Raw genomic sequence first — 20,275 nt, forward strand, 5'->3', positions numbered from 1 at the left:
ACTACAATAAAAACTCATTGGTGGTTAATTGTGAATACTTTTTAGTTTTAAATCCAAACACCAATAAAAAATTCAGTATTTTGGGTTTTTTTTTCTTATAAACAGTGCGTAAATAAATACTTAAACGATTTTTATTTATAACATGTTTTTTTAAGTAGCCTTGCAAGTACTTAAATTGTAGACTTCAATCAGTTAATTAAAAAAATAGAGCATAGGCACTTTATCAACTGCTACACTTAATATTTGATAAATTAATATTAACTTTCTTGATTATTGACTAAATTGAATTTCAAAGATTAAATTAAAAACCTTACACCTAACTATAACAAAGCCAATATACAAACATTCTTAAACGAGTACAGTTAAGAAAGCACCGTGATAATAAATAACAAGTTTTGTCTTATTTTACACTACAAAATGTGTTTAGTTTTACTGCAACATTTTACCAATCGATTGGCTCAAATAACTTTCTTTCTTACGGACTTTAAATTAAGTTTCAAAATTAAAATTCTTGGATAACAATTGAGTGATAGCTTCTATTTCTTCACAATGCAGGAGTAAACGTGATATTAGGATTTTATGCTTGATTGCACATTCGTTACTAGTGCTTCTTTCTAGTCCGATTTATGCGAAAGTTTCAGTTATATTCGGATAAAACAAACAAACATCACTAACTTCACGATCCATCTTGATTCTGCAACTGCTTCAATTGTTTCAACACGGTGTCGAGCAACTTCCGTCTGTCCCTTTCGTTTTTCTTCAGTACGGTGAAGACGGAAGACTTCTGTTCGGCCTCCTTCAGTTTCTCCAGTAGAGTGGCCGCGTCGCGCGGCGTGACGAGGTGGTACTTGCCTCCATCGATGCCAACATCGTGGAGGTAGGAAGACCAATCCCAACCGTTCACTAGGTCTAGGAGTTGCCTGGAAGATAATATTTTCATTTAGAAATGGTTTTTGCGCCGCAGCGAATTTACAGGAGGCGATGCATCAGGATTCGTTACATCATACTGTTTTTCCATATATTGTAGGTATAGTTTCTTAATGGCTGAGGTTCTGCTACAGATTAGATAATGGCAACAGTTTATAGAACAGATTCAGGTTAGTCAGTTCCAGTTACGATAGGGTGGCAGCAATTTGTAAATGCAATTGTTGTACATCACTCATATGGCTAACGTGTGTCAAACTTGACCTTCCCTAGTTAGTTGAGTTTTATTAGCGATCAAGCTGTAGATTCTGGCTACACAAGGAGTTGCAGCAGTGGGAACAAGAGCTGGGAATAGTCCCGCTTTTTCTAAGCTCCAGCAATAGTATCTTATTCTGTAAAACAGACTAGTAAAGTTGATCGGCATTGCAGCAGATCACGTTTCGTAGACCTGGATTCCTAAATGACATTCACAAAAGCCCTAAACACCCCCAGCTCACCGCAAGCTAGCAAAGTGCTCCAGCAGCTCTCCCTCAGACACTTGCAGTGTAACCACAACGCGTGTCATAGACCTGGATACCTAAATGACTATCTCTGAAGCCGTTTGCTCTTAGACACTTTAGTCAATTGATCAGCAGTGCAGCAACAACTCGCTTCATAGACCTGGATACCTACTCTCTATAAACAGTGTCAGCTCACTGCAAGCTAGCGTAGTGTTCCAGCAGTTGGCCCTCAGACACTTGCAGTATAGCAGCAACACGTAACATAAATCTGGATCCCTAAGTGACATTCACAAAAGCCCTAAAGACTCCCCCACTCACCGCAAGCTGGCGAAGTGCTCCAGCAGCTCCTGGTCGCGCAGGCCGGGCACGGGCTCGCCGGCCGCGAACTGCTCGCACTGGATGACGTCCAGGTCCAGCTGGTGCAGCGCGCCCGACGAGACCTGCCGCACGCCCGGCTCCAGGAGCAGCTTGCGGAGACGCGGCGCGATGCGGCACTGAGCCAGACGTAATACTGCCACCCTGGGACTTAGTCTAGCTAGAAATACTCCAGCAGTCTCAGACATACTTACCACTGGATGATTTCGACCAAATCTTGATTGCCTAGCAACAGCAATAGTGCCTTCTACTCACGCCAGACCAGTAAAGCTTTGGACCTCTAAGACAATCTAAAAACCACATCTCACTCTCAAGCGAGCGAAGTGCTCCAGGAGCTTATCCTGAGGAAACTTCAGTCAATCGATCATCAGGGCAACAGCCACACGTGTTATAGACCAGGACCATTGGATCTAACAACTGCACAGCTCACCGCAACGCAAGCTAGCGATATGCTGCAGCTCATCCTCAGATACTTAAGTAGATTGATCAGCAATGCAGCAGCAAGTTACAGTCTCTGAAAGCCAGCTTCTTTAAAGACCTAAAGAATCCCACCTCTCACCGTATGCTAGCGGAGCGTTCCAGCAGTAGGCCCTGAGACACTGGCAGTGTAGAAACAACGCGTGTTATAGACCTGGATACCTAAATGACTATCTCTGAAGCCGTTTGCTCTCAGACACTTTAGTCAATTGATCAGCAGTGCAGCAGCAACGCGTGTGTCTTGAACTGGTTTCCTAAATGACCTAAATGACAGTCTCTGAAGCCCTAAAGACTCCCCCACTCACCGCAAGCTAGCGAAGTGCTCCAGCAACTCTCTCTCAGACACTTGCAGTATAGCAGCAACGCGTGTCATACTTGCAGCTAAGCAGTAAGCTGGCGTAGTGTTCCAGCGTTCGCTCTAAGACACTTACAGTGTTCCATCAGCTCATGTCGTAGACCTGGATTCTAAACTGACAGTCCCTGAAGCCGTAAAGACTCCCCTACTCACCGCAAGCTGGCGAAGTGCTCCAGCAGCTCCTGGTCGCGCAGGCCGGGCACGGGCTCGCCGGCCGCGAACTGCTCGCACTGGATGACGTCCAGGTCCAGCTGGTGCAGCGCGCCCGACGAGACCTGCCGCACGCCCGGCTCCAGGACCAGGTTGCGGAGACGCGTCGCGATGCGGTACTAAGCCAGACACTATACTGCCACCCTGGGGTCTAGTCTAGCTAGAAATAATCCAGCAGATTCTTTTCCGTACTTTAATCACTTGATTACTTCCATATCTGTCTTGCGTTGCGAAGCTCCAGCAATAGTGTCTTCTACTCGTACCAGACCATTGAAGTGTACCAACAGTTAATGTGACACAAACCCAGTCTTCTAAAAGACACTTCTTTAAAGACCTAAAGAATCCCACCTCTCACCGTAAGCTGGCGTAGTATTCCAGCGTTCGCTCTAAGATACTTGCAGTGTAGCTACAGACCTGGATTCCTAAAAGACAGTCTCTGAAGCCTTAAAAAGTCCCAGCCCACCGTAAGCTAGTGAAATGCTCCAGCAGCTCTTCCTCAGACACTTTAAATGTAGCAACAGCGTGTGTCGTATAGCGGATTCTTAACTGACATTCCCTGAAGCCCTAAAGACTCCCCAGCTCACCGCAATCTCGCGAAGTGCTCCAGCAGCTCTCCCTCAGATACTTGCAGTGTAGCAGCAACGTTTGTCACCTGGATTCCTAAATGGCTATCTCTAACACTCTCCCTAAACACTCCAGCTCACCGCAAGCTCGCGAAGTGCTCCAGCAGCTCCTGGTCGCGCAGGCCGGGCACGGGCTCGCCGGCCGCGAACTGCTCGCACTGGATGACGTCCAGGTCCAGCTGGTGCAGCGCGCCCGACGAGACCTGCCGCACGCCCGGCTCCAGGAGCAGGTTGCGGAGTCGCGGCGCGATGCGGTAATGAGCCAGAAGCAATGCTGCCACCCTGGGGCCTAGTCTAGCTAGAAATACTCCAGCAGTCTAAGACAAACTTACCATTACATGACTTCGACCAAATCTTCATTGCCTAGCTCCAGCAATAGTGTCTTCTACTCGTACCAGACCATTGAAGTGTACCAACAGTTCATGTGACACAAACCCAGTCTTCTAAAAGACACTTGATTGAAGAAATCTGACCAATTTAGCTTCCCAAGCTGCAGCAATAGTGTGTTTTATTGATGGCAGATTCAGTTTACCAGCAGTTCATGAGACACAGACCTAGACATCTTAAAGACAGCTTCTTTAAGGACCTAAATAATCTCGCCGTAAGCTAGCGAAGTGCTCCAGCAGCTTATCCTTAGTCACTTCTGTAAATTGATCAGCAGAACAGCAGCAACGCGTGTCGTAGAACTGGATTCCTAAATGATCATCTCTAAAGCCCTAAACAGTCCCAGCCCACCGCAAGCTAGTGAAGTGCTCCAGCAGCTCGCCCTAACACACTTGCAGTGTAGCAACAGCGCGTGTCGTAGACCGGGAATCCTAAATGACATTCACAAACGCCCTAAACACCCCCAGCTCACCGCAAGCTAGCACAGTGCTCCAGCAGCTCATCCTTAGACACTTCTGTAAATTGATCAGCAGTGCAGCAACAACTCGCTTCATAGACCTGTATCCTAAATGACTCTGTAAACACTCCAGCTCACCGCAAGCTGGCGAAGTGCTCCAGCAGCTCCTGGTCGCGCAGGCCGGGCACGGGCTCGCCGGCCGCGAACTGCTCGCACTGGATGACGTCCAGGTCCAGCTGGTGCAGCGCGCCCGACGAGACCTGCCGCACGCCCGGCTCCAGTAGCAGCTTGCGGAGTCGCGGCGCGATGCGGTACTGAGCCAGACACTATACTGCCACCCTGGGACCTAGTCTAGCTAGAAATACTCCAGCAGTCTGACACAAACTTACCATTGGATGACTTCGACCAAATCTTGATTGCCTAGCTCCAGCAAAAGTGTCTTCTACTCGTACCTGACCAGTGAAGTGTACCAGCAGTTCATGAGACTAACCTAGACTTCTAAAAGACAACTTCTTTAAACACCTAAAGAATTCCTCCTCTCACTGTAAGCTAGCGGAACGTTCCAGCAGTTCGCTCTTCGACACTTCAGTTAATTGAACAGCAGTGGGGCAACGACGCGTGTCATAGACCTGGATTCTTAAATGACAGTCTCAGAAGCCCTAAACACTCCAGCAGTTAACTGCGAAGTGTTCCAGCAGTTCGCTCTCATACACTTCAGTCAATTGACCAGCAGTGCAGCAGAACGCGTGTCTTAGACCTGGATACCTAAAAGACCATCTCTAACACTCTCTCTAAACACTCCAGCTCACCGTAAGCTGGCGAAGTGCTCCAGCAGCTCCTGGTCGCGCAGGCCGGGCACGGGCTCGCCGGCCGCGAACTGCTCGCACTGGATGACGTCCAGGTCCAGCTGGTGCAGCGCGCCCGACGAGACCTGCCGCACGCCCGGCTCCAGGAGCAGCTTGCGGAGACGCGTCGCGATGCGGTTCGTCGCCGCTCTTACTTACTGTACTGAGCCAGACGTAATACTGCCACCCTGGGGCCTAATCTAGCTAGAAATACTCCAGCAGTCTGAGACATACTTACCACTAGATGGCTTCGACCAAATCTTGATTGCCTAGCTCCAGCAATAGTCTTCTTTTTATACCAGACCATTGAAGCGTGTCAACTGTTAATGAGACAAAAACCTGACTTCTAAAAGACAACTTCTTTAAAGACCTAAAGAATTCCTCCTCTCACTGTAAGCTAGCGGAACGTTCCAGCAGTTCGCTCTTAGACACTTCAGTTAATTGAACAGCAGTGGGGCATCGACGCGTGTCATAGACCTGGATTCTTAAATGACAGTCTCAGAAGCCCTAAACACTCCAGCAGTTCACTGCGAAGTGTTCCAGCAGTTCGCTCTCAGACACTTCAGTCAATTGATCAGCAGTGCAGCAACAATAACTCGCTTCATAGACCTGGATACCTAAAAGACCATCTCTAACACTCTCCCTAAACACTCCAGCTCACCGCAGGCTGGCGAAGTGCTCCAGCAGCTCCTGGTCGCGCAGGCCGGGCACGGGCTCGCCGGCCGCGAACTGCTCGCACTGGATGACGTCCAGGTCCAGCTGGTGCAGCGCGCCCGACGAGACCTGCCGCACGCCCGGCTCCAGGAGCAAGTTGCGGAGACGCGTCGCGATGCGATTCGTCGCCGCTCTTACTGCTGCCACCCTGTGTGACAAATTCAAGATCTATAATTCTTCTTTATCTTCTTTTCTTTTTATAGCTCTTATTTGTCTTTGAACATCACTATGTTATGAACACTGATTTGGGCCTAGAGCAAAGTGTAAAAAGCCCAAAGCCCTTCTTGTCTGAATGATCCCTTTGAGTGTCATTGGTTCTTACAGTCCTAGCACATCAGCTTCACGAGGTGTTTTTGGCTTCAAAGAAGTTAACGTCAAACATCAGCGAAACTTCAGATGAGCTTCAGACTTATATGCTTTGGTGACATGACCTCTCTCGTAGTCTCGTACCGCTTCCATACCTCATACACTGACTCGGTTATGCGCTAGAGTTGTAGTTCTTACAGCTATTTGACCTAACAAAGATCTGAGGTGCAATTGTGTAAAACAATCGTATTCATTTGACAGTTCATAACGTACGATAAAATCTGTTTAACAAGGCGTTTGACAGAATATAGCGTACGTTTTGAACTGTCAAATGAATAAGATTGCTTTACACAATTGCACGTCAGATTGATAACCATACTTCTATAGGCAACTGAGCTTTCTTTCAATTACTAGTATGTATTAATTATTACTCCACACTGTCACTTAACCACTCACACTCCTACTTAACAAAACCTGAACTGTATTACGCGTTTAAGCAACAATATTAATATGCAATAATTACATTAAGCTACCTGTCAATCACATCTATACTAATCTATACTAATATTATAAAGCTGAAGAGTTTGTTTGTTTACTTGAACGCGACGCGCGTTAATCTCAGAAACTACCAGTCCGATTTGAAAAAATATTTTAGTATTAGATAGCCCATTTATCGAAGAAGGCTATAGGCTATAGACCATCACGCTACGAGTAATAGGTGCAGAGCAACAATGAAAAATGTTGCGAAAACGGGTTTTTACGCGTACAAAGTCGCGGGCACAGCTAGTACCCTTATAAAACAAAATAAAACGGCTGAATTAAAACCAAATATCAATACATCACGCTTGACGGGTGTCTGGCACACCCACGCGTCTAAATCCGTCGCAATGTGTTTTATTGAATACTGTTTATCTAATTTCGTGCTAACAAAATTGTGTAACGTGTCACTTTGTGATGTTGGACGGCGATAGCCTAATCGGTGTAACAATGAAATTGTAACAAGCAGCACAATTTTAGCGTTACTTAATATGAATTTGGAACACATGTTTTGCACAAGCATGCGTATATTTTGTAAGTACGACTTATGAAATTAAATTGATGTCAAAATGTTTTAAAGTTTAGATTAAAAGCAGGAATCCCTCGTCATTATCATTTCAATGCTATAAATATGACATCACAGGTTTAGACGCAAAACTGACTATCTTTGATTTTTTAAGTGTTCACTTATTATACCATTCGACTACTACTACTACTACTACTAGCTTTTGCCCGCGGCTTCACCCGCGTGAAATTTAGTTTGTCACAGATCATCATAAATTATAGCCTATACATATGTTATTCTGGGGTGTAAACAATATACTGTAAAGTTTCATCAAAATCCATTTAGTAGTTTTTGCGTGAAAGAGTAACAAACATCCAGACATCCAAACTTTCGCATTTTTAATATTAGTATTAGTAGGATCTAGTACTAATATTAAAAATGCGAAAGTCTAGTGGTAATAAACCATTATAACGATTATATAATCAGTTTTGCCTCTAACATAGCAATAAATAGAACAATTAACCTTACCTGGCCCTTTCTGGTAGCTGCTCCAAAGACGTAAGTACTCCAGACAAATAGCTTAGCATGTCAGTCACGAATGCCGACGCTTGTCCAGTCGGCTCAACTGTTGACAAGAAGGATTTTGAAGTTCAAAATGGCAATATCATGTCCGGATTCCACCATGGTGGAGCGATCGGATTTTATTCTGTGAATTTCGTTCAATTTAAATGAAATCTGATAGGTTATTCAAAACATTTCTCCGCTCCGCTTGGTGGGAACCGGGCCTTAAAATGTGTGTTTTACATAATTCTTAGGCCTTCCCCACACTAGCGTCTTGCGAACATCGTCATCTCAGCGTTGCGCAGGCACGTAGACACGGCACATCAACTGTCTTTAATAGTTTAAGGGCTGATTTTTCAATCGTCAGATATCTTTTAACTGAAGAATAAACTTGTCATTTGACATATTTCCCATACGGAATCTGTCAATGTGCCAAACTTATTCTTCAGTTAAAAGTTATCCGACGATTGAAAAATCAGCCCTAAACTAAATAACGCGGCGCCAATGCTAGTGTAGGGAGTCCCTTATGTGCTGACTAGTGGGATCAAGGACACCCAAAGGGCGATGGAGCGTGCTATGCTCGGAGTTTCCCTGCATGATCGAATCAGAAATGAGGAGATCCGTAGGAGAACCAGAGTGACTGACATAGCCTGCAAAATCGCTAAAATCAAGTGGCAATGGGCGGGGCACATAGCTTGTAGAGCTGATGGCCGCTGGGGCAGAAAAGTTCTCGAGTGGCGACCACGAGCCTGAAGACGTAGTGTGGGCAGGCTTCCCACTAGGTGGACCGACGATCTGGTGAAGGTCGCGGGAGGTGCCTGGATGCGGGTGGCGCGCGGCGCAGGACCTTGGAACACCTTGGGGGAGGCCTTTGTCCAGCAGTGGACGTCTTTCGGCTGAAACGAACGAAGTGTACCTACCTAACAGCCAATCGTAGTTCTCCAGGTCAAGAAACTCGTCGACTTTTTTCTCGAGTTTGTCGCAGATTTGTTGCTCGGCATCGTCACGCGCCGCTTGGAACATACTGCCAGCAGTCTGTATGAATAAAGTTATAATTATTACATGCAATGTGAAACGTACTAGAGTTAAGCCTTTTCCTGCAAAAACCATTTTAAATAAACTTCTCATTGTATAAAGAATAGTATTAAGGACAGATTGTATCTCTCGTTCTTCCATCCAAACGAGATTAAGGGTCGGACCACATTTGCGAGACGCAACGCGGCACCTAGCTTAGATTTGAAGTAGGATCTCACACTTACTTATTTCTAATACCAAATCAAAATCGGCGAACAAAAAATCGGCAAATTCAGCGAACAGACTAATAGTCACATACAACAACAAAGAAATCCCTTTGTAAGCCCCTTGGAACATTTGTAAGCACTAGAAACGTAACTTACTTGTGTCGTAACTAGCTCAGAGCCTGTGATATTGCTGATGAATTCGTACAGGCATAGTGTCGCATCTTCGAGGTACTTCGTGTCCACTATTATCTGAAACAAAAGAATACTAAATTAGTACCTTAGTTGAAGTAATTTTAATTACAAGAATGTCGAATTTCGACTTTGACACATTGAAATAGAAAGGTAACTTGCATCAAGTTCAAATTAATCTGTACACCACGCGGAATGCAGTTTCCACTCGATGCCTTAATACGTAAGCGAATATAGACTTCGTTACATTAGAATAGGGTCTAAACTCAGTTGCATCAGAGGCAGGGGTCTTCTAAACAGCGCTGAGAGGCATCCAGTGAAGGATCTGCTTAGGAGTGACGCAAAATGTCGCTCTTCGCTGCCCGCTTGGATTCAAACCAAAATCGACTTTGTTTTATTAGAATAGAGTCTAAACTCACTTGCACCAGTTGCGTCAAAGGCAGTGGTCTTCTAAACAGCGCTGACAGGCACCCAGTGAAGAATCTACTGAGCAGTAGTGACGCGGAATGCCTCGCAACGAACACTTTTTGACTCCCGCCCAGTCTCCAATCAAATATCGACTTTGTTACATTGTAATAGGGTCTAAACTCACTTGCACCAGCTGCATCAAAGGCAGTGGTCTTCTAAACAGCGCTGACCGGCACCCAGGATCTACTGAGGAGTAGTGACGCAGAATGCCTCTCTTCTCTACCCGCTTGGTATCAACCGAAAATCTATCTTACTGTAATGGAATAGAGTCTAAACTCACATGCACCAGCTGCATCAAAGGTAGTGGTCTTCTAAACAGCGCTGACAGGCAGCCAGGATCTACTGAGGAATAGTGACGCAGAATGCCTCTCTTCTCTAACCGCTTTGTATCAACCGAAAATCTATCTTACTGTAATGGAATAGAGTCTAAACTCACCTGCACCAGTTGCATCAAAGGCAGTGGTCTTCTAAACAGCACTGACAGGCAGCCAGTGAAGGATCTACTAAGGAGTAGTGATGCAGAATGCCTCTCTTCACTACCCGCTTGGTATCAACCGAAAATGTATCTTACTACAATGGAATAGAGTCTAAACTCACTTGCACAAGCTGCATCAAAGGCAGTGGTCTTCTAAACAGCGCTGACAGGCAGCCAGTGAAGGATCTGCTTAGCAGTAGTGACGCGGAATGCCTCGCAGCGGCCGCTCTTTGACTAGCGCCTAGACTAAACCGAATTTCGACTTTATTGTATTGGAATAGGGCCTAAACTCACTTGCACCAGCTGCATCAAAGGCAGTGGTCTTCTAAACAGCGCTGACAAGCATCCAGTGAAGGATCTACTGAACAGTAGTGACGCAAAATGCTTCGCTCTTGTATGCAGGAGCGTTCAATCTAAAATCGTTTTTGTTACAATTAAATAGAGTCTAAACTCACTTGCACCAGCTGCATCAAAGGCAGTGGTCTTCTAAACAGCGCTGACAGGCACCCAGTGAAGGATCTACTAAGGAGTAGTGATGCAGAATGCCTCGCAGCGGCCGCTCTCCGACTTCCGCCCAGACCAAGCCCTGCCGAGTACTTCAGCCAGGCGTATATAAACTCTTTCACTTGCACGTATACTGCAGGCACTATGGATGAGAATGGGAACCTGTAGAAATAAAAATATATTGAAGATATGTAAAAGTATGTGTAAATAATAGATATTACATTTAATGACACCTTTTTATGCAGTCGATATCGAATGCGTTTGACGTAAACCCACACTTATGTCCCCAGAAAGGTTAAATCTTTGATGACATAGTAAGAAAGACTGAGTAATGCAATAAAAACTTTCCTAAACTATAATTTGTTTGCTTGACTCAAGTTGGAGACGCCATTCTTTTTTACGACGATCTAAGCTTTAAGTTAAGCATTTCTTCAATATTTTTGCTGTTACCGCCTTTATTTGGAATGGAGTTCATCGCTAGTTAGAGAAGTTTTTTGCGTGCTTTTGTAACGTTATGGAAATTAACTTACTTTCTCGGGAAAGGTTGCGTCTCTAGCTCCTCGCCCTCGTATGGGAAAGTGTCCATAACACCGTCATATTGTTCCTGAGTTTCAACCTGCAAACCAAAAGAACTTTTAGAACATTTCGATGGGTGCCTGGAATAAAGCCGCAATAGCCATAGCAGCAGTTTTCCGATTAAGTGATTTTAGTAAACTGCGGGTCCCTATACACCTTTTGAATTTTTTTCAGAATTTTATCTTTGAAACTGCCTGATTTACCAAAAGCACTATGGATATTGAATCGTTATTCCCATTCATCATTTAAAATTTGTTGACCGGAATAATCGTGCCAAATACAATGTTAAAACTTTTATTTAAATATTCTACAAGCAAACGGCTATTACTGTATCCTTCAGATCAGCGCCTGAGGCTGCAATACACTATTGCTGTTTGATTAATTGCACACTTTTTACCGGAATAAAACCACAATGGACTCTTACGGAACCGGCTTTCAATGTATGAAGCGGCAATATGTATTTCTACCTTTTTTAAAGTATATTCTAAGCACTATAACCTTAAGCACATTAAATGTTACTTCAGAAAAAATAACGCATCGTTTGATATACAAACCGTTTTGATACGCCTCGTAGTTTAGAATTATTCAAAATATGTAGATTGTCACTAAATTTCTTCTCCTGTAAAATTGTGTTTTGTCGATTGTGGCTTTATTCCCGGCACCCATCGATTTATAGGCTTAATAGTTGATATTAAGATATTAGCTTTATATGACCCAGTGTCTTTTAATTGGAGGTCTAATTCGATTGGATCGTCCACAGACGTATTCTCGCTTTCTTTGCCCATATCACACGTAAAGTCATATCTATTGAACGTGCAGGAGAAAGCTAGGCACAAGAGAGTGCGACAGGTCAAAACCGCACTCAATGGTCCACTCCACGAATCTCCAAACCAGGTGTGACGACCACGACCACTGGTTTCCAGAAACACATAGCCTCGGAAAGTGTTATTAAAATATAAATTACCTCAATAGGCGTAAACGCCGCGTTGTCGAGTATGTCCCTGAAGACGACCACCCATCGCTGCATCAACACTTCTGTGTAGTGTTCCGCCATCTCTTGCAGAAGCAGCGGCAGCTGGTCGGTTGGGAGGCCGTAGCATCTGAACAAATACAAAACACGTTTTTTTTGACAAGAAATAAAGAAGTGGTTCTATGTTCCACTTTATTTTTAATAATTGTTTGATTCAACAACAGACATTCAACAGATATGGGACAAGGAAATTCAGAAATAGACTTTAAATAATAATAACAAGTTAAATCTTAGCTTGGGTGCCAGGATTCATTCACTCAACATACTGTTTGTGTACCTATCTGGATTGTCGTAATCTACATTAATGACTGTGTTGTATGTTTTAGTGTAACACTTTATGTCAATAAAGAATTTTTATTATTATTATTATATTTGTACGCTTTGGAGCTCACGGGTCAAAAGTGGCCCGGTCCTTTATAAGGCTTGCGTGGGGATACATATCCAACACGTAGAGGCCGTTTTAAGCGCAAAATTATTATTATTATTATTAATAATAATCATCAGATCTTTTAATCGCTGCTGCAGTACAGAGGCCTAAATTATGACCCACAGAGCATGGAATCGATTCCATGCTCTGTGATATGACCCTTTCTTCCTTTCCTTGGCTTTTTCGTCTTCCGTCAGTAATCTTTCACTCCACCTAGCTGAACCGAGTACACTTCCCAAGCCACAAGTTACTTTGCTCGTAACCCCAAGCGCGGTTGTTGATTATTCAACAGATGAGCCCACTACCATTTCAGCATGCTAATCCGGCTTGCTATATCGATGTACGTTAGGTAACACAGTTTGAAACTGTTTCAATGGTATACTTCTCTAACAAAAACTCCACTAAATGACAATACTATCTAACAATAACTTGACTAAATGACCACTTACTTCAAGGTATTGATGAACAGCACAATCTGGTGCTTGATACTCAGCATCAGCGTGGGGTCAGTGATCAGCGAAGTGTTAGTCCGCAGGGTAGCAGCCACCTTGAAAATGAAAATTAAAATTAATATCTTTATTGATCATCAAAAGTAGAGTCAAACAAAAAACTTTTTCAAAAATCGCAAAATATAAACTGTCACATCTACACTATTCGCACGCACTTAGGTACGCAAGAGAACCAAAGAGACCGACAGTTGGGACAGAAAAATTCTCAGACCGACGACGACCGCAGGCCGGAAGACGTAGCCTTCCACTAGGTGGACCGACGAACTGGTGAAGGTCGCGGGAAGAGCCGGGATGCGGGCAGCGCAGGACCAGTCGTTATGGAAATCCTTGGGGAAGGCTTTGTCCAGGAGTGGACGTCATTTGGCTGAAACGAACGATGTGCACGCACACAAATGCAAACATCAGATAGGCCTTGCGAACTATACCAGGCCTGTTCATCTCCGCGAGTTTACATCGAAAACAAAACACGCACGATGGCCCACCTACAGGATACTATTCGACAAGGCCTCACATACGAGCGAACATTGACTCACGCACGCGTATTCTTGTGTATGATGGAAGAAAATAAAAAAAATGGCGTACTAAATACTGTGCAGTATTTAACTGCCTAAATAAATAATAAAAACACAAAATGTACTTTTTTAAGTTGTCTCAAGACACTGAGAGGTAAATAAGTAGTTAATATTATTCATGATAATTCATGCTGAATCATGTATTTCCTCCGCCATTTTCCGCAGTTTGGCACCTCACGTCACATCATTTTACCGAAGTCAGCCCTATAGCTTCGGCGCAGTGCCGATCACTGACGTTTGTCAACAAAATGGTGCTTGACTCTTGAGACAGGCTAAATTACACCATATTGTTAGTTACATTGAGCATATTTTTTTTTAAATACCTTTGCGAAGTAAAACTTCTGTACGTAGTACTTATTATTATTCTGTGACTGTACTTAAATAGAAAAGTAATAATACCTTCGAGACCGCCATTCCCCAGGTGTCGAGCAACCAGTCCTTGGACACCAGTCCCGCACCAGCGCTTAAGAGATATTCCTCGAGGATGAAGAAGCCTAGCACGGCGTTGAGATAGTTCTTCACGCTTTGGATGTTGTCGTGGAGATTCCCAGCCGGTATGAGAACGAGACGCGCTTGCTGCTTTCGTTGCGCTCTGGGTTTTAAAAGAAATAAAATCTCATAAAACTCATTTATTTCTGCAAGTAGGCTTTTAAAGTGCACTTTTACATGTCCCAGTATTAACCCTACCACTGCTTCGGGACAATAAATGGGCCAGTGCTGAGAAGAAGTAATATTTTAATTATACTGGTCATCACAACAATCGGCCCACCTGCGTTTTACAGGAAAACTCGTTTTTACTGACACAATCATGGTACCCCAACAATATTGGTGTTATTTGAAAGCCCAACAAATATCCTTAAAGAAAAACACATTTAATTTCTTAATAAACGATTAACATAAACGCGATATACAATAAATGTGACTTGAAAAAAGACCTCACTTTGGGCTCACCTCTCTGGGATCAATTAGACCAATTTTTATGGTTATAAGACCAAATAATGATCTCACGTGTCCTCTTTAACAGATGGATAGCAATAAATCCCAACTTAAATAGCCATAAAAGTTGGCTCAAGCGTAACTACCTATTTTTTAGAAGTGACTCTGGATTCTTCTACAGACACATTTTTGGGATAAAAACCTTTCCTTTAATGACATGAAGTTTAAAACTAGGCTTTTAAATGGTGCCAATATTAGTGGGAAGTGGGGATGCATACGTTTGAAAGTGCTTGTCGCGGGAGGGTCGATTTTTGTGATGACCAGTGTAGTTGTTTTGATTGATTCTTGTAACAGATTCTATTGATTGGTGTAACGATACTGGACTTGATTCCAGCCCCCTCTAGACAAGTTACAAAACTTGGCAGTTGTAAATCTGATATCGCTTCACTCCGGCGTTTTTAGGGTTCCGTTGCCAAATGGCAAAAAACGGAACCCTTATAGATTCGTCATGTCTGTCTGTCCGTCCGTCCGTCTGTCCGTCCGTATGTCACAGCCATTTTTTTCCGAAACTATAAGGGCTATACTGTTGAAACTTGGTAAGTAGATGTATTCTGTGAACCGCATTAAGATTTTGATGCAAAAATAAAAAAATAATAATAAATATTGGGGGCTCCCCATACTTAGAACTGAAACTCAAAAATTTTGTTTTCATCCAACACATACGTTTCTAAAATATATTTTTTTCTAAACCGAATAGTTTGCGTGACAGACGCTTCCAAAGCGGAAAAAAGTTGGTCCCCCCTTCTAACTTCTATTATAAGAAAATGAAAAATCTAAAAAAAACATAATATGATGTACATTACTATAAAAACTACCAACGAAAATTGTTTTGAACGAGATCTAGTAAGTAGTTTTTTTTAATACCTCGTAAATCGTAAACCGCATATTACCGCGTAATCTTTCATACAAATAACTTAAATTAAAAAAAAATATTTTTTAATTTCATAAATCAATGGTACGGAACCCTTTGTGCGTGAGTCCGACACGCACTTGGCCGGTTTTTAGTATAAGCGATTTCGAAATAAAACCTATCACGTTTGGTATCTTCAAGTAACATGACTGGGCAGCTGGTTAGATTTTTAATCTAACGTAATATTGGTCCCGAGACTTCGATAGTTTCAGATTAGACCAAAAATATGATAAGTAACCCAATATTGTATGAGAACTTTTTAAGAAAAAACATATTTTATTAATATTTATTTAGTGCAGTAATAAACCAACATTAATACTGAATAAAGTCGAACATACCTATAATACTGTATGAAGTCGTTCTTGGCTCCCAACACGCTGTGTATGTGGAGGCAGCGGTGCAGCGGACTGAAGTCGACCAACTCGTGAGGACACTGTGGACCGATGGCCTCTTTGCCTGATATACCTAGCACTGCCATATCTGTAATAAAGTAAATCAGTAATAATGTATTTATGTATTTACTTCATTAAGGAAAGGAATAGTTACAACAAGCGCCCGCGCGTCCCGTTTTGAGTGACTTAAGAAATATACATAGGGTTTTTCTACTAAGATGTATTAATTTTATTTTATGCGCTGGATCGATCAGGTCAAAATTGCACTTAATGGTTCACTCCACAAGTGTACAAGAAAGGCTGCAAATGCGGAAGGAATGGCGACGGATTGTGAAGCTGGTCACCAAACCAGGTGTGACGACCACACCACTATACCAAGAGTGTAGCAACAAAGAAGAAGAAGAATTAATTTTATTTACCTTTTTTGTTTTTGACAATGCTTGCCAAACTTCTGCCTAGAATTTCTTGAGTCTGTCTCAAGGCCATTGCACCAACCTGTATACAAAATAAACTTATTTTATTAGTTTATCTGTCCAGAAAATATAGGCTCCGAAACTATTGGACCGATTTGATTTTCCTTTTACCATGAGAATCATGCATATTTTCTGATTATACTCGGCGCAAAGACTCGTGGAAAGCGGTGTAATAATAAAACAGTGCATATCACGTTTTCTCTCGCATTCACACTGGTTATGGGTGATCTCACTCAACGGCATAGCGTTGTTTATATGTTATTAAAAAATTACTTATGGCCCCGACTGCCACGAGTATTTGCGTCGAGTTATAACATAGGCGGCACGAAATTCGCCGGGTAAATTGTATTAAAATATTTGGCAAGCAAACCTGTGGACTTAGCCTTCTGATTTCCTCGAGGAAGTCTCTCAGGTCCGCCATAGAAGCATCTTGTATGGCTTGCCGTAGCCGCGGGATTTCGACCGCGATTTACCCGCAACACTTGTATAGGCTCATTCATGACTGTCTCTCATTGGCAATAATAGGGTACTTTGGAAACAAACCTGTGGGCTAAGCCTTCTGATTTCCTCGAGGAAGTCTCTCAGGTCAGCCATTGAAGCATCTTGTATGGCTTGCCGTAGCCGCGGTATGTCTGCCGCGATCTGCCCGCACCACTTGTATAGGCTCATTCATGACTATCTCTCATTGGCAATAATAGGGTACTTTGGAAACAAACCTGTGGGCTAAGCCTTCTGATTTCTTCGAGGAAGTCTCTCAGGTCAGCCATTGAAGCATCTTGTATGGCTTGCCGTAGCCGCGGTATGTCTGCGGCGATCTGCCCGCACCACTTGTATGGGCCCACGCGAGGTAAAAGCACGTGTTCTAACTGCTCTAGGGTTTTGAGGGCTGGATAGTATCTGAGATCAAAAACATGGTACATTGTAGTGCCAAAATGGGCTTATAACACACAACACATTACCACTCCTTTGCGTCGCGCAGTTGGGTAAAAATTTATCTATTTGAAGCTAGCTAGGTTGAAATGAGCTTTGTACTAACAATATTTGCTTTAACAACATGGCATCAAGGCAAAAAGACTAATAAATAAATAAATCAACATTGAGTCTTCTTAATTCTTGAGAAGATCAGATTTTTCATGATGATCACCTGAGGGTTTAGATATTTTCGAATAAAAATTACGAGGGTCATCAAGAGCGGGGCGTCAAGTAATGCAACATACTCAGCATTTACTTGTCCAGCGACGCTACGCGGGCGCTGGCAAGACGACGACGCTCGAAAGATGCTAGTGTGGAGGCTTATTGCAAAACTCATACCTTTTGGCCTCCACCTGTGTCTTCAGCTTAGAATATGTGGTGAGCAGGGGCAAACATAGCTCCATCTTCTCGATGGTCGCCGCTATGTTCAGCTCCACCCGCCTGGCTCTTATCAACTCATCCGCTCTAGTACAGATGCCTGAAAATGATAAACAAATTCAAACTGAATATAATTTATAAACATTAGTATAGGCAGATAATTATAATACTAGTATAGGTAACTACTAAGATTTCCAACAACAGAACATTGAAGATATTTTGGTGTTGGAACCTATCATGAACATTATGGTGTAAGTAATTTGTATATTTATGATACTCAGTTCTGATCCTACAAATATCTTCAATGAATAATGAAAGCAAGAAACACACTGGATTTCGGATTTATTAAACTGTTTTGAGATAAGTGGACTATGAATTTTGGACTGATTGTAAAGATTTTAATAAGTAGGCGAAACCACTTTTGACTGATTTTTGGTAGTCAAAAGTGGTTTTTACTAAAACCCTTGGTTAAAATTTTACCACTTTTGACTGGAAAAATCTGTCAAAAGTGATATTGACCAAGGGCATCAGTCACAACCATGTTATGAGTTTTGACTGTAACATATTTACTCACTTTCAGTAGCTTCTTTGACATTGGCATCGACATTGGATATCTCCGCATGCAACTCTTCAGCATGTGATCGAACTTTGAGCAACTCACGGATTGAGTCAATAAAACCCTGCAAAAAGATACAAATAATATCAATTTCCTGAAGGTTTATAAGTCTAGTGTACTATGAGTATAAGCTTTTATAGCTTTTCCAATCTAACAGGTAGCTCTAATGAAAATTTCACAGTTTGATAACTCTTGCCACATTCAAATAATCATGTTAAGTTCTAGGACTAACGGAGCAAAAAAAAGTTAGTCCTACTTTCAGTCACAACCTGGCAAACTATTTTGATGAGGCACGTTATAATTAAATATTACTAAACGCGGAAATTATTTAGTCATGATTTAGTAGGAATGTTTTATTTAACACACAATACTTACTTGATAGTGAAAGTTGCATAATTTCTCTATTTCCTTGTCATGCTGTTTGATTCTCTCGTCCAACTGCTGCACGAAGGCTTCATGCCCTTCCCCTTCGTACACAGATCGAAATGCAGGGCCCCAGTAGTCATCTATACCTTCTATTTCCTAAAAAATAGTTTATAAAGAAGATCATACTGATCATTTCATGAATCATAACTGTTAAGTTTTAATCAATTAGAAGATGAAAATAACAAAGTTTATATTAATTAACTGGTGATCTACGAAAGATAAAACTGATTTTGGAAGTAAATTAAAAGTGGGTGTGTTACATACCTGGATCGTAGCGTTAGTCATTGCAACGGTTTTATTCTTTGGTAAATTGTCTCATAGAGATTTCCGTGTAATCAATATGATAATCTTCATTTGAACTTTAATCGCACTTTCTTGAAAGACCCCAAGATTTTGAAAAAAATCCAATTTGCCTGAAATAAAAACAAAGTAACCAAAAGCAACTATCAAAGTGACTGACACTGACACTGACAGTGACAGTAAAATAAAGCAGTGGAGGGAGTGGCGTTCTAAAAACCAATCACAGATCAATTCAATCCTACGAAATGCTTCAACTACCAATCATAGTGCATCTTGAAATTTTATTTTTTCAGGCACTAGTAGTTGTCCCGTCCGAATCGTTTATTTTTTTGTTAATATTTGATTGATGATATTAAATAAATAGAAAATTTTTCTATTTGTATAAATGCTAATTAATTAGCAGTTATCGAAGACTTTTGTTAAAAACAAAATTAATATCGACTATGACAAAAATTATTTAAAATGGAAATCATCATGGATGAAAAGCATCTTTAAGCGGTTTCGGACATTAAACAATTTCAATATTGCCAGGTGTTTACGGCAGAAATACCTTTTTAGACAAGAAATTGTAATTTTTCCTGTAGTTCGTTCTTCGCTCTGGAGAATGACACATGATGTATTATTTGAATACAAGGACAGAATTTATAGGCCTTCTGAAGTTATACAGGGTGGAATTTTGTAATGCCACCTGGAGGGAAAGTACTTTTAATACTGTAGATAGAAAATTTTACTCAAAGAAAACATTTCTTTATTTTTTAAGGGAAAGATATACTACATTCAAAGATTTTCGAAAAATTTTCGAAAATTTACCACCACAGCTGCAGCATACAGTTTTCTGCAAATGATTAAAATAATTTGAAACACGGTTTTCCTATCATTTGATTTATCAGAGAGATTTCATCCTTCTTATACTTAATCGTAACGTAATGATTGTTGCAATAAAAATACAGAGTTTAATTTCTAACAAATTTCAGTTTTTAAGTTTTAACAAATTTCAGTTTGTATGTGTTTTTTTTTTGTTATGGTGACAATAAAGGTTTATTTATTT

At 41.9% G+C, this 20,275-nt stretch overlaps 1 protein-coding gene across 3 annotated transcripts; it reads right to left on the minus strand.

Annotated features, from left to right (window-relative positions):
* Positions 1-19,461, minus strand: Sec15 (exocyst complex component Sec15). Of its 3 annotated transcripts, none has more exons than XM_028310869.1 (18): positions 19,192-19,458; positions 18,877-19,023; positions 18,460-18,565; positions 17,847-17,985; positions 17,361-17,432; positions 17,079-17,187; positions 16,482-16,557; positions 16,009-16,150; positions 14,164-14,356; positions 13,133-13,230; positions 12,191-12,326; positions 11,181-11,266; positions 10,602-10,812; positions 9,171-9,263; positions 8,694-8,808; positions 7,741-7,837; positions 5,812-6,012; positions 1-920 (listed from the first exon to the last, which is right to left on the minus strand). In XM_028310869.1, exons 1-18 carry the CDS (start codon positions 19,210-19,212, stop codon positions 677-679), a joined length of 2,286 nt encoding a protein of 761 aa, XP_028166670.1. In that variant the 5' UTR covers positions 19,213-19,458; the 3' UTR covers positions 1-676. The 3 variants fall into 3 exon arrangements, with proteins under 3 accessions (XP_028166670.1, XP_028166671.1, XP_028166672.1); XM_028310871.1 differs by lacking the exon at positions 1-920 and adding an exon at positions 2,757-2,906 and having other exon boundaries at positions 5,934-6,012; positions 19,192-19,461; XM_028310870.1 differs by lacking the exon at positions 17,079-17,187 and having other exon boundaries at positions 17,252-17,432; positions 19,192-19,460.
* Between the last annotated feature and the right edge of the window lie 814 nt (positions 19,462-20,275).

This window comes from Ostrinia furnacalis, unplaced genomic scaffold, assembly GCF_004193835.3.
Source record: "Ostrinia furnacalis isolate ACB-3 unplaced genomic scaffold, ASM419383v2 OfSCF3133, whole genome shotgun sequence".
Classification (NCBI taxonomy): domain Eukaryota; kingdom Metazoa; phylum Arthropoda; class Insecta; order Lepidoptera; family Crambidae; genus Ostrinia; species Ostrinia furnacalis.

Bases quoted from the DNA above. Each gene is read 5' to 3' on its own strand.
- Sec15 (XM_028310870.1), bottom strand. From the start codon at position 19,212: ATGACTAACGCTACGATCCAG. The intron at 16,558-17,251 runs GTTTGTTTCCAA...TTTTGTATACAG, and splicing joins TCAGAAGGCTTAGCCCACAG to GTTGGTGCAATGGCCTTGAG. The intron at 13,231-14,163 runs GTATTATTACTT...TTCATTTTCAAG, and splicing joins GGGGAATGGCGGTCTCGAAG to GTGGCTGCTACCCTGCGGAC.